The sequence below is a fragment of the Anolis sagrei genome, chromosome 6, assembly GCF_037176765.1.
Source record: "Anolis sagrei isolate rAnoSag1 chromosome 6, rAnoSag1.mat, whole genome shotgun sequence".
Lineage (NCBI taxonomy): Eukaryota > Metazoa > Chordata > Lepidosauria > Squamata > Dactyloidae > Anolis > Anolis sagrei.
The window spans coordinates 30,688,533-30,702,115 of NC_090026.1; the positions used below are offsets into that span (position 1 = coordinate 30,688,533).

At 40.2% G+C, this 13,583-nt stretch overlaps 1 protein-coding gene across 1 annotated transcript in view; it reads left to right on the forward strand.

Annotated features, from left to right (window-relative positions):
• Window positions 1–3,199: 3,199 nt before the first annotated feature.
• LOC132778139 (all-trans-retinol 13,14-reductase-like) overlaps window positions 3,200–13,583 on the forward strand; it is a 29,705-nt gene continuing 19,321 nt past the window's right edge. The window contains exons 1-2 of the mRNA XM_060780815.2: window positions 3,200–3,562; window positions 11,919–12,101. Of these exons, the coding sequence (XP_060636798.2) occupies window positions 3,397–3,562; window positions 11,919–12,101 (349 nt within the window). The 5' untranslated portion in view covers window positions 3,200–3,396. The remainder of the gene's footprint in view (window positions 3,563–11,918; window positions 12,102–13,583) is intronic.

Sequence of the window (13,583 nt, forward strand, 5' to 3'; positions counted from 1 at the left end):
AGCCTCTGTTTAAAAGCTTCCAAAGAAGGAGCCTCCACCACACTCTGGGGCAGAGAGTTCCACTGCTGAACAACAGCTCTCACAGTCAGGATGTTCTTCCTCATGTTCAGATGGAATCTCCTCTCTTGTAGTTTGAAGCCATTGTTCCGCATCCTAGTCTCCAGGTAAACAGAAACAGTTGAACCTCTGTGTTCATAGATTCCGTAGAATCAACAATTCTAGAATCTAGAAGTATTCTCTCCTGATGTTTCGCCTGCATCTATGGCAGGCATCCTCAGAGGTTGTAACAACTTCTAAGGATGCCTGCCATAGGTGCAGGCAAAACGCCATGAGAGAATATTTCTAGAATATGGCCATACAGCCCAAAAAACCTACAACAACCCAGTGATTCTGGCCATGAAAGCCTTCAACAATACATTCCTGGATTTAATTGTTTGGTAGTAAATATAGCAGATTGCTATATTTACTACCACCTCAACTACTGCCCTATATGTGACTGGATAAAAGTGTTCAAAGCATTTATAAGTATCTCAGTGCAATTATATGTTCAATCCTAGTAGAAGGTTAAAAAAAGCATTTGCAATGTTTATTTTCACAAGTATCCTGCAACCCTAATCCCCATTTATGTGAAGGCACTCTGGTATTTGTATATAACTGTGGTTGTTGTAATTATCATGATAATATTGTGGAGACTGTGTAGCAGGGAATCATATATATATATATATATATATATATATATATATATATGACAGAAAATGGTAGGTGGAGAAGTCCACTTCACTAACTTGGGAGAAATTTGAACTGTCATTGTGAATCACAATACCTCAGGAAGACTTACAACTTCATCAGATGGGCCAAATTGCCTGTCCTACAATACTCAGACCTCTCTTCAGGCACGGAGCCTGCTGGATCCCATCACATGTAATTGTTGATTCTACAGAATCTATGAACACAGAGGTTCAACTGTATATGTGTGAGAGACTGTCAATGAATACCAGGTGCTATAGATTCTACTTCAAAGGAAGGGGTTGGCAAACCCTACAACAACCCAGTAATCCATTAATGCTTAATCTGCAAATTTGGAAGGACAACTGTAATAGCTAATTACCTATAATTAGAGAGAAAGAATTATTATGTTTTCTATAAAGCATTATTTATTCTATAATATATTAATATATCTGTAATATATTAATATCAGATCTGCTGTAAATCCAGTTGATTCATTGGCGTTCCATCTTCAACATCAAGCTCTTCAAAATAGATTTGAAACTGAGTACTTCCCCCACACCCTTTTCTCTTTTGATTCATCTGTTTAAACAATTGTCTTGTGATGGCAGAGAAACAGTATCGTGATTTGGCTTGACAGTAGGGTTTAAGAAACGGCTTGTTTTTGAGTCATGCTATCTCTGGAACTAAATTGTTCTCCACTGCCTTAAATACCATTTCCAATTCAGCTTCAAACCATTTCTCTGTAGCCCTCTGATCTGATGTCCTGGTCCATCCCACAGAAGAGATCGCAATTGCAAGAGACAGTATTCCAACTAAGAGGGATTTGGCTACCGTAAGTGGTTTAATGTGACTCAAGTGAACGAGACGGATTAGTTTATCCTTAATCTTGAGTTTACTGCACTGCATGCTGAGCGAGAAAGGGAGAGGCTCGCTTCTTAAACAATGGGTAGATCCCAGCCTGTAGCTCTTCCCTGGTTAATATACAAAAAATATCCCTCCAAACTCTCCTGTTACCCAAATTATATGGGCAAGCTTCCAGCCTGAGTGGAGCCAGCCCTATTGTTGAGCAAAGTGATACAACACCCTCCGGAAGCTGATTCTGAGTGTAAGGAAAATCTAGCAAATTGTAAATTTGTGTTGTCAAAGGCTTTCATGACCGGAATCACTGGGTTGCTGTGAGTTCTCCGGGCTGTATGGCCATGTTCCAGAAGCATTCTCTCCAGATGTTTCACCATATCTATGGCAGGCACCCTCAGAGGTTAAAGAGTCTGTTGGAAACTAGGCAAGTGGGGTTCATTTATATATCTCTTTTGGCCAGACCTTGGAAGCATCTTTTCCTATGTTACATGTGGCCTAATAGGTGCCCCCAGTGGTGCAATGGGTTAAACCCTTGTGCCGGCAGGACTGCTGACTGAAAGGTCAGCGGTTCAAATCCGGGGAGTGGGGTGAGCTCCCATCTGTCAGCTCCAGCTTCCCATGCGGGGACATGAGAGAAACCTCCCACAGGATGGTAAAACATCCAGGTGTCTCCTGGGCAACATCTTTGCAGACGGTCAATTTTCTTAAACCAGAAGTGACTTGCAGTTTCTCAAGTCACTCCTGACATGAAAAAAGTGACCTAATTAATTGATATATTTTTGTAGCTATTCCTATTAAAATAACAGCTTTACAAAAAATAAATAAAGGAAAACCCTGATCGTGGTGCAACTGCAATGGTTATTTTTATAATTAGCATTTATTTATTTGAGATACAGTCATTATCCAGTCATGCGACTTCCTTTCCCTTCTGTATGAAGCATGGAGGGTTTCCCAAACAGGAAATACACTTTTTCAACCAGCATTTTATGTTCCCCAATTTTGCACTCATTATCTTAGCCATTTGATTCACTTTTGTCCTGTTGACATGGACTGAAAGAGGGGAATATACCAGTAAATTGACGTTTTTGAGTTGTGTGATGGATTACTATCAACATCATTATTGCTACTGCATGCTATGGAAAGAGGTTTTGGATGTTCTCAGAATAAACTGCATATACTTTTGGGTAAATTAATCATAGAATCATAGAACCAAAGAGTTGGAAGAGACCTCATGGGCCATCTAGTCCAACCCCCTGCCAAGAAGCAGGAATATTGCAAAATGTATTGATTTTTTTGTCCTGATTACTGGATTTGAACCGTACTGTTTTTTCTGTGGATGCTGAAGTCCCATTAAATAGTAAAATGGTGTCCCTTACAAAAAAAGGCCAAATCAAAGTTTGTGTTTTCTTTTCTTTTCTTTTTTTGAATATTTTCATGTTGTGGGTCATTGGATCTGTAGGGGCAGAATCTATGGATATGGAGGGCGGACAGTATTTTTTCATTTTCCCCTGCTTCTCCCTCATTGGTTGAGGAAGAGAGAAGCACATGCTATTTTCTGCTTTACCACAGGCAGCTGAGATACTTTGGATTGACCCTAGACCTCTGAGATCACTATTGGGGAGCAAAGGGTTACGTACGTATCTTTACTCCCAGTTGGCCAGATGCCAATGGTAATCACATGAAGAATGATAATTGGATAAGTTTGCCCAGTCGTGCAGTGTGCCGGATACTGAACTCTCCTCCATCTGTCTCTCGCTCTTTCTCTCTCTCTTTCACAAACGAACACAAACATACACGACTCAAGCAGTCATGTGGCAGTATATGCTCCTGCTCTTGTTGGTTCTTCTGATCCCTGGGTTGGTTTTCTTCTATCGTCTCCATGGAATGGGAAGGAACCCCTTCAGCCAGGAGTCTGTGCATTCTCCCAAGCCAGTGGTGACAGACCAGGAGGCTCGCAAAAAGATCCTCAAGAAAGGTAAGTGAACCAGCCAGGAAGTGGATTGGCAGTTCGATTGGACCACTACTTAGAATATGAAAAATCTTATGTCCTGTTGGGAAAGGACCTAGGGAGAGGGGAGTGTGTCCTTTTTGGTTTTCATTCACAAGACAGTGATGTCCTTTTCTTTATCATGTCAGAAGTGACTTGAGAACATACTGCAAGTCGTTTCTGGTGTGAGATAATTTGCCATTTACAGAGATGTTGCCCAGGGGATGCCTGGATATGTTACCATCCTGCTGGAAGGGCTTCTTTCATGTCACTGCAAGCTAGAGCTGACAGACAGGAGCTCACCCCATCTCACAGATTCAAACTGGCAACCTTCAAGTCAGCAACACAATCAATCTTCAGGTCAGCGGTCCAGCCGGTACAAGGGTTTAACTCATTGCACAATAGCGGCTCAATGATGTGCTGAATTGTAGGAGGATGGCAGGAAGAGTTTTTCTTTTGGGTTTGATCTTTCTGTTCCTATAAATACAGACGATAAAAGGAAATTTTTACTCTCTGAATTCTCCAGCTAGAACAGCCAAGTTTAGTTGAGGGATTCCAGGATTTGTAGTCCACAAAAGAATATTTTCTGAGTTCTTCCTAGCACATATTAACATAAACAATTGTATAATCTTATTACATGTAAGTTGGTTCCAGATTCCCAATTTACCTCCACATTCTTTCCCTCCCCCGATGTTTTATCATGTCAGATTTTAGTTTGCAAACCCTGTGTAAAATCGATTTTAACTTCTTGTACCCTGTACTGAGCCATTTTTCTGTCCTCACGAAATTCTGCCTAGGGACATTCTGGGGACCACGTGGAGCGATCAAAATTCAAACCAAACCAAACCAAAGACCAGAAGTGGTTAGAAGTCCACTTGGGCTTTCAGAAAAATTAGGAGAATTGTGTTAAATAGTGTGGCATGCTCCGCAACTGCCCCAATTTGGCAGGGACAGCCCTAAATAATCCTTTATCACCCCACCTTTTCAGTTGTTTTTAAAATGCCTCAGAATTTCTCTCCTGATCCCACTCTTATCAGCATTCTTCAGTTGCTGAAAACTGAGTTCAAAGTGTAAAACTACTTTACTTATCAGCAGGCCCGTAGCCTGGATTTCGTTTCGGGGGGGGGGGGGTGTGAATTTTTTCAGGGGGGGTCAGGGGGGCTGAGTTTCGGGGGGAGGGGCTGAGTCTGAGTGAAAGAGGGTCTACCCTAGCAAACCTTTTGTATCATTACCCCAAATACCCCCATGCATATGGGATATATTGAGTATCAGATCAGATCATGATATGAATAAACATAACAGTTTAAATAATGCACCAGTAAGGTCTTTTTGCGAACCACCATGAGAATTTCGGGAGGGGGGGGGCTGAAGCCCCTCAAGCCCCCCCCCCCCCACTACATGCCTGCTTATCAGAGAGGAGAGGTGGAAGTCCTTCCTAGTAGACTCAAGCAAAAGACCACTGCTGCAACCTCTCTCACTTCTATGTTTTTCCTTTTGCCATCTTGATCACATTCAGAGGTAACTTGGCTACATGTATCCCAGTAGTCACCTGAAATGTTAGGAGGTATTGTCTGGAATGGTTGCAAACTATAAGATGAATGGCTTTCAGGAAATGCAACATGCTGTGGGGAGGATATGCAAGTTGGGAGAATTTCTTGGCCACAAAAACAATGTAGAAAATGTAGGAATACAGCCCGAAGGCCTCACTTCTCTACTCTTGCCTTGGTAAAATAAACAAAGGCAATCTGAAGCTTTCATAACCTAAGCTGATTTGTGGAAGACGAAGAAAAGAACTGTGGGAACTAGGATGCAACTACTAACTATAGCGTCTGTCATGGTCTGCTCAACTTATGGAGAGCATTAGAAACTTGTTGTTGTAGCATTTGTATCCCATCTGTTCCCTATACTGGGACTCAAGGTTACTCACAAAAGTTAAAACATAAACAGGGAGTTGGACTGGATGGCCCTTGTGGTCTCTCCCAATTTTATGGTTCTATTATTCTAATTAAAAACATACACAAGGTTGTTATTAACATTATGTACTCATGCAATCAAACCCTGATACTATCGCTAGATAAGGTCATCTTGGTTCCCTAGAGTCAGTGGCATACTTTGAGTATCCCTTATCTAAAATACTGGGAATCAGAAGTGCTTGTGATTCCTATTTTTTCAGATTTTGGAATGTCTGCATTTGCATATATAGACATAATGAGATATCTTAGAGATGGAACCTAAGCCTAAACACAAAAATCTTGTATATACTGTATTCTTTTAACCTTAAACATATAGATCAGTGGTTCCCAACCTTTTATTACCCAGGGACCACTTGACCAGGGACCACTCTCCAACATTAGTACCAAAAGGGTATGAATCAGTTTTTGGTCAACTTTAGATTCGGTTTGGGGTGCTGATTCAGAAAATTGCACTGAATAGATCACATCAGCTCTAGTTTCTGATACAAAACATATGCCATTGTAAGCAACAGGGAAGGAGTGGAAGGCGGTGTGAAAGGAGCAAAAATAAAATAAATAAAATAAAATAAATAAAGAGGAAGGAGGCCCGCACACCAGATTTTCATCCTCGCAGCCCACAGGTTAAGAACCACTGATATAGACAGAGAGTTATTTTGTACACAATATTTTAAATAATTTTGTGCATGAAACACTGTTTGTGTACATTGAACCACCAGAAAGTGTCTTAGCAACCCACATAGACTGTTTTTGCTTTTGGAATATTTCAGATTCCAGCATTATGGCTAAAGGATGCTCAACCTATATTCCAAAGTTCTTCACTTCCAAATAGGTCAACCAAATGCCTTACCTCCCTTTGACTGTCTAGTCCAAATCAAAGACAAATAACCCATTGAGAATGGAGCAGAGGATGACCTAAAGTTACTCATCAAAAGTCAGAGCAGGTGCTCAGGTTTCCTGGAGCCCTTTCACCTTCCACATGTGTAATACTATGGTTCCACTTTAATTGCCAATGCAACAGCTTTTGGAATTTTGGGATTTGTAGTTTAGGTAGGAATTGTTATATTTTTTCTCCAGTAAGCTTTAGTGCATGGCACTCAATATTTGGTCCTCCAAATGTTTTGCACCCCAATATTCAGAATTTCTGCCTTCTGAGTGTTCCTGATGGTCATATTGGCGGGGACTTCATGGAGACAAATTCATCTCCAAGAAGTCCCAACCTAATGTTGAGCATCACTGCTGTGCTGCCTCATGAAAATACAGACTCCGGGATTCCATAGTATGTCACCATGGTAGTCAGTGTGGAATCAGTATACTTTAATTGAGTTCATGTTGAGCATCCCTCTCTGAAATTCCACAAGTCAAAAATATTCCAAAATCCTAAACTGTTCACATGAATGGTTGAGAGACAGACTCATTTCTGGTGATTCAATGCACACAAATTTGTTTCATGCACAAAACAATTGAAGCTATTGTAAAATTATTTTCAAGTTTTGTATGAAAAGTGTATTTGAAGCATACATGAAATTGATGCTTAGACCTGGATCCCATAAATACCATTATGTGTGTGATATAGGTATTAAAAAATCAGGAGGATTTTTGAATACCTATATTATGCACATAATGATTCTGAAAGCCAAAGCATTTATGTTGTTTATTCATTCAGTCGCTTCCGACTCTTCGTGGCCTCATGGATCAACCCGCACCAGAGCTTCCTGTTGGCCGTCACCACCCCCAGCTCCTTCAAGGTCAAACCAGTCACTTCAAGGATACCATCCCTCCATCTTGCCCTTGGTTGGCCCCTCTTCCCTTTTCCTTCCATTTTCCCCAGCATCATTGTCTTCTCCAGGCTTTCCTGTTTTCTCTTTATGTAGCCAAAGTACTTCATCTTTGACTCTAATATCCTTCCCTCCAGTGAGCAGTCGGGCATTATTTCCTGAAGTATGGACTGGTTGGATCGTCTCGTGGTCCAAGGCACTCTCAGTATTTTCCTCCAGCACCACAGTTCAAAAGCATCTATCTTCTTTCGCTCAGCATATGGTCCAGCTCTCGCATCCATAGGTTACTACAGGAAATACCATTGCTTTAACTATGCGTATATTCATTGCCAGTGTGATAATAATAATAATAATAATAATAATAATAATAACTTTATTTTTATATCCCGCCAACCATCTCCCCTAAGGGACACGGGGCAGCTTACAAGGGACAAGTCCAAAATTACAAGTAAAATACACACAAAAACCACTTTACCCGATTAAAAACATCAAATAAAAATAAAATACAAACAACAATTGCAAACAGCATAAAAACAATATGGTTGTGTGTAAAGAACATAGCTGAGGTACAGACTCAATGATTGCAATACATTCCGACAGTAGCACAAGAAAAGTGCAACAATCAAGTAGGCAAGGCTGGAAATACTGTCATCAAAACTCTTCACTACTACTCTTCACTATTTTATCGAGATTGGTCATTTCTGGGCCCGGGCCTTTCAGATAATGGATCAATCTGTTCTTTATACTTTGAACTTAGAGCTGCATCAATTGAATCAGTTGTGTAACTGGACAAAACAGGAGGAAAGTGAGACCTTTTCAAAACATCTGTGAAATTGGCAGGGTGAACAACTGATTGTGGCTAATCGCTTAAACTGAGACAGTTAGGGGGGTATGCTACTTTTCTTCCTGCCTGCCAGGATGATATCTTGCTCACTTGCCTTGAAAATCTATGCTGTATTGTATGCATGAAGCCCCTCAGATCCTCTTTTCACCCTGACAAACAGCACTATGGTTGTCACTTTATTGTACATTTTTGCTCTTTGACCCCAAACAAATATTGTACTATTAAATCAACTGAGTGCTTTTTTTCTTCACTTTTATTTGGAATAGAAGGGGACATAGTGGGGTTCAGCACAAGGAGTTGAAAAAACAAAAAAAGTCTTGTTGCAACAGAGTGTGTAATTGAACTTTGCCATCCAGCATTCATTCCTCACAGTGGTTCTCAGCCTGTGGGTTCCGGGTGTTTTGGCCTTCAACTCCCAGAAATCCTAACAGCTGGTTAACTGACTGGGATTTCTGGGAATTGTAGGCCAAAACACTTGGGGACCCACAGTTTGAGAACCACTCCTCTAAGAGAAACAACATATTTATAACTAGGAATTGAAAGAATATTTGTCAATGTTTAGAAAATGATCAAAAAACACATGTCTAGAGTGTCAGGCAGCCCTGACAAGGAGAATCCTGGACTGAGAAGAATCTTTACAGCTCAGAATTTATTGTATACAAAATTTGCACGTGGTTATTTTGCAGAGAAAATATTCTTTTCTGTGCATAAAATCTTTTTCCTTAACAGTATTGTAATAACTGAAGGCTCACTATGCAAAATTTGCACTTTTTCTCTTGTGAAGAAAGAAGCATTTTTGAATAGAAAACTGTATTTTCTATGCAAAAAATGCATATTTCTGTACAAAAGAAATGCTTTTTTATGCACAAACATTTTCTTTCTTCTGTAGAGCAAGTCCTGAAGTATGAATAGCCTTCAAAGAGTAGTTTTCAGAGACTTTGTCACAGTGCAAAAAACTGTTAGCATTACTAATTGTTTCCTTGGAGAACTAAATTATCAAATTATCAAAAACAACATTCCTATTCATAACGGTTTCTAGACAGACAGTTATTCCAGTCTGCTGTTGAAATATGTTTATGTTAACATGCTTCTCTTTAAAGTGCTGCAGAATAACAACACCAAAGGCACTCCACGTGGCCAGCTACTGGTCAAAGGACATTTAATATAATTGCCAAGTTTTTAAACTTTGTGTTTTTTAAATACATTACAACTGTGTCCTCGGTTCGCTCCTGATATGATAAATAAATACATATATTAAAGCTTCCAGTTCAATCTAGAACTTTTCTCTGTTGCTTCCCTATACCAAACTTTATACATGGAACATCTTATATCAGGAAGTATTTCTTTTCTTTCTGGCAAGTACCATATAAGCTAAATCTAGAAATGTTTTCCTAGGTGAGTAAGTTCCAAACAATACAGAGGATACTTCCATAAAGGTTTGTGAAGAATGGAGACATCTGTCTTGATCACTTGAACTTCCTTTTTCCGCACCTCCAAGTCCACTCTATTCCAGTTCCATTAAAAAAAACCCAACAATCACCCTGCATGTCAAGTCACTAATTGATTTATGTTACTAATTGGTTTAGTGATCCTGTAAGATAAATCACTAACTGATTTATGGGACTGGTATATGTTGCTTTTAGGACAGGATGACCTTTGAAATACATGACAATAAAGGGGTACTTTGCCCAGATCTCTTGCAATATATGCAACCAGGTAAGCTATCAAAACAATCAGCTTCAAAGATGAAGATGAAAGTTACAACTAGGGATTAGAGACAACTGAGTTCACTTTCTGATAAACATCCTTCAAAAACTTTCCCTAAGTTCAGCAGAAAGAACAAGGTGTTTTGAGAAAAAGTAGAAAAAGTAGAAGGAATGTCTTTCTTTTATTTCACATCCCATCATTGTTCCATCCTTTGCAGTACCCAACTTGTTAGGCCAGCTCTAGATAAAGCCAGCATGGTCAAATGATTATCTTGAACCAGAACTAAGAATTTGATTAGGTTATACACATACATGAAATCTTCTCTGTGATCTTTGTCTAGTCTATTTCTCTAAATATACCTATCTCAGGGGTTGTTATGAGGACAATAAAGAGTGAATTTAGGAAAGGAATATCACGCCATTTGCAGCCCCTTGGAAGCCGAACAGAGGAAAAATATAAATGTTTATCAGCTTCAAAGGTCCAACTTGTGGACCTTACTGGTGAGATCAATTCAATCCTTGGGCACCAGAAATGAGTGTCAGGGGCTGCACTCCCATAGAACTCCAAATGGAACTTTCATTAATATTGAAATCTGAAATATATACAGAAAGTCTTTACTTTCTTTAGGGAATGGAAAATATATCAGTTTCATATTCTTCATGGGGCTTGGCAGCTGTGATGGTCTGGATGAGGGCAAACAAATTGAAATTGAATCCAGACAAGACATAGGTATTCCTGGTCAGTTATAATGCCAAACAGGGCATAGGGTTACAGCCTGCGTTGGATGGGGTTACACTCCCCCTGAAAACACAGATTCGCAGCTTGGGAGTTATTCTGGACTCATCACTAAGCCTGGAACCTCAGGTTTCAACGGTGGCCAGGGAAATATTTGCACAATTGAAACTTGTGTGCAAGCTGTGCCCATACCTTGGGAAGTCAGACTTGGCCATGGTGATCCACGCTCTTGTTACACCCCAAATAGATTACTGCAATGTGCTCTACGTGGGGTTGCCTTTGAAGACTGTTCAGAAGCTTCAAGTAGTCCAATGGACGGCAGCCAGGTTCCTAACTGGAGTGGCATACAGGGAGCATACAACACCCTTGTTGTGTCAGCTCCACTGGACAGTTAGCTACTGAGTACAATTAAAAGTGCTGGCTTTCGCCTATAAATCTCTAACAGTTCTGGTCCAGCTTATCTATCTGAACACATCTCCCTTTGTGAGCCAGTTAGAGCACTAAAACCAGCTGGGAAGGTCCTGCCCTTGGTCCAGCTACCTTTGCAGGCGTGATTGGTGGAAATGAGAGACAGGACCTTCTCAGTGATGGACCCACGGCTGTGGAACTCCCTCCCCAATGAGATTAGATTGGCCCACTCCCTCCTGGCATTTTGAAAACAACTTAAAACTTGAATTTTCAAGCAAGCATTTGGGGAGTGAAATGAAGTAATTAAATGACAACTTCAGGATTGGTGCAATGCCTACTGTTTTATGTTTATGTCCAATGTTTTATAGTTTTAATGGTTTTAGTCCACAGTTATATGTTATTTAAAGATATGTGATGTATTTTATGTGAGGCATTGATTTTTGCCATTATTATGTTGTGAACCACTTTGAGTCCCCCCAGGGGTGAGAAAAACGGTATAGAAATGAAGTAAGCAAGCAAACAAAAAAACAAGTTAATTGACTTTAAATTATTTCAATTCCATATATGAAGATATTAATGCATGTTGATATATTCTCCACAAATAGACTAAAATACTATTCCCACCCCCACCCTCCTTTTGTATTGGCCAGATTGAACAGATGAATAAATCCATTTTAGACATGTAGAGGACCATGTTATAATAATATAATAATAATTTTATTATTATATCCCGCTTCCATCTTCCTGAATGGACTCGGGGCGGCTTACAAAGGTATAAGCCCATGTTACCCATAGGTGTCTTACAGGTATTAGAGATAAACCAATCAGACCAGACTGAAACGAATTTCATCCTTACTGAATTGTGAGTTTTTGATTCTCAGTTTTCTCCCCCTTTTTCTTAGGTTTCTCTGCAGATAAAGTGCCCCCCAACTTAGATGCAATTGTTATTGGAAGTGGCATCGGAGGTCTGTCTGTGGCAGCTGTCTTGGCCAAGGCAGGAAAACGGGTTTTGGTGTTGGAGCAGCACAGCAAGGCTGGAGGATGTTGCCACACCTTTCAGGAGAGAGGCTTTGAGTTTGATGTTGGTAAGGGTTAATATTCGTGTGAAATGATTCAGTTTAAGAGAAACCCACCTAGCCGTTTTGGTATATTGCTTGAACATCAAGACCCAAGGCAGCCCAAATAGGTTGCATTCCTTACAAATTGCAATATTATTTGACTTGCCCATAGTTGAAGAACAAAGTGGTACCAGTGGCTCCCATGACAGTTGGATAGTAAACCTTCTGCAGGCTTTAAGACATCCAAGGTACTCAATCTATTTTGGTGAAAGAGTTCCATACTCTGGAGAGCTGCTTTAAAGGATAGAGTAAAACACAAAGTGAGGTATTATTCAGCTACCACTGGCTTGGACCAGAGCCTAGCTTTCCATCAGATACTGTACTCTGTGTGTTTCAACTAGGATCAAATAATGTGAACAGTCCTTGATACAAGGCACTGCTGGAACAATTGCAAAGTCCTAAATGCCAGCTGAGATGAAAACTTTCTTTGCATGGGATCTGAAGTCTGCCACATTGCAAATAGAGAAGAACTAGAGACCTCTGCCTGCCATGTCTAGAAACAGAGATTTAATAGAATAGAATAGGGATGAAGCCCTGGGACATGTTTATTTTTTAAATGATGTCTCCATGTCTGAGAGTAGCTACAATCGTCACAGTAGCTCAAGGGAAAGATGGCTTTTTCTAGCAAGGTTATGTTTTTTAATGCAATTTTCCTGCTTCTTGGCAGGGGGTTGGACTGAATGGCCCACAAGGTTTCTTCCAGTTCAACAATTCTATGATTCTATGAATGATGATAGATGTACAATAAGATCCTGTAACCACTGAACCCCTAACTGCAATTTCATATACCTGTACCTAGAGAAAAAGTGTTGGAATTTACCCAGGAGACTCTATGTTGTTTTGGGAAACCTAGCAAATTCATAAACAGGATACCTCTGTGGAGATCTAAGTCCCCCAACACCAATCTATGATATGCTGGGATTGGAGCCTATGTCATTTAATAGTATTTGGTCACATTTGTGGTTTCAGGTGATCATGGCTGAGCTGGGGAACCTATCCCTCCTGGAGACTGGGGTCTTATCATGATTCCAAACATAGTGATAAAGATAGCCTTGATCTTGCATGTAGAACTGTGTCCCATTACATTGACAAAAATCAGCTCCTGCTGAAGATAGAAATCACCAAAGCTTGTTCTCTCTGACCCTATTCAGAGATCTGGTAATCCTGTTAAAGTAAACATGCAAGGACTAGAGGATGCAAACAAACTCCGCTGCCTATAATTGCTCTCTTAATAGGGACAGAAACTTTCTGTAGGAGAAAGCATCCTCTGTACAGGGTTTCCAATCACATGTGATAAAAAAAGGTTCTCTTCAGATTGTCGCTGTCCATACAAGGACCACCACAACCCATCTCCTTGGAAAGCTCTGCCTGGAGAGAGGAAAGACGTGAGGGAAGAGATACAGGTATATGTAAACTGCTTTGAGTCTCCTTTATGGGGAGTAAAATTGG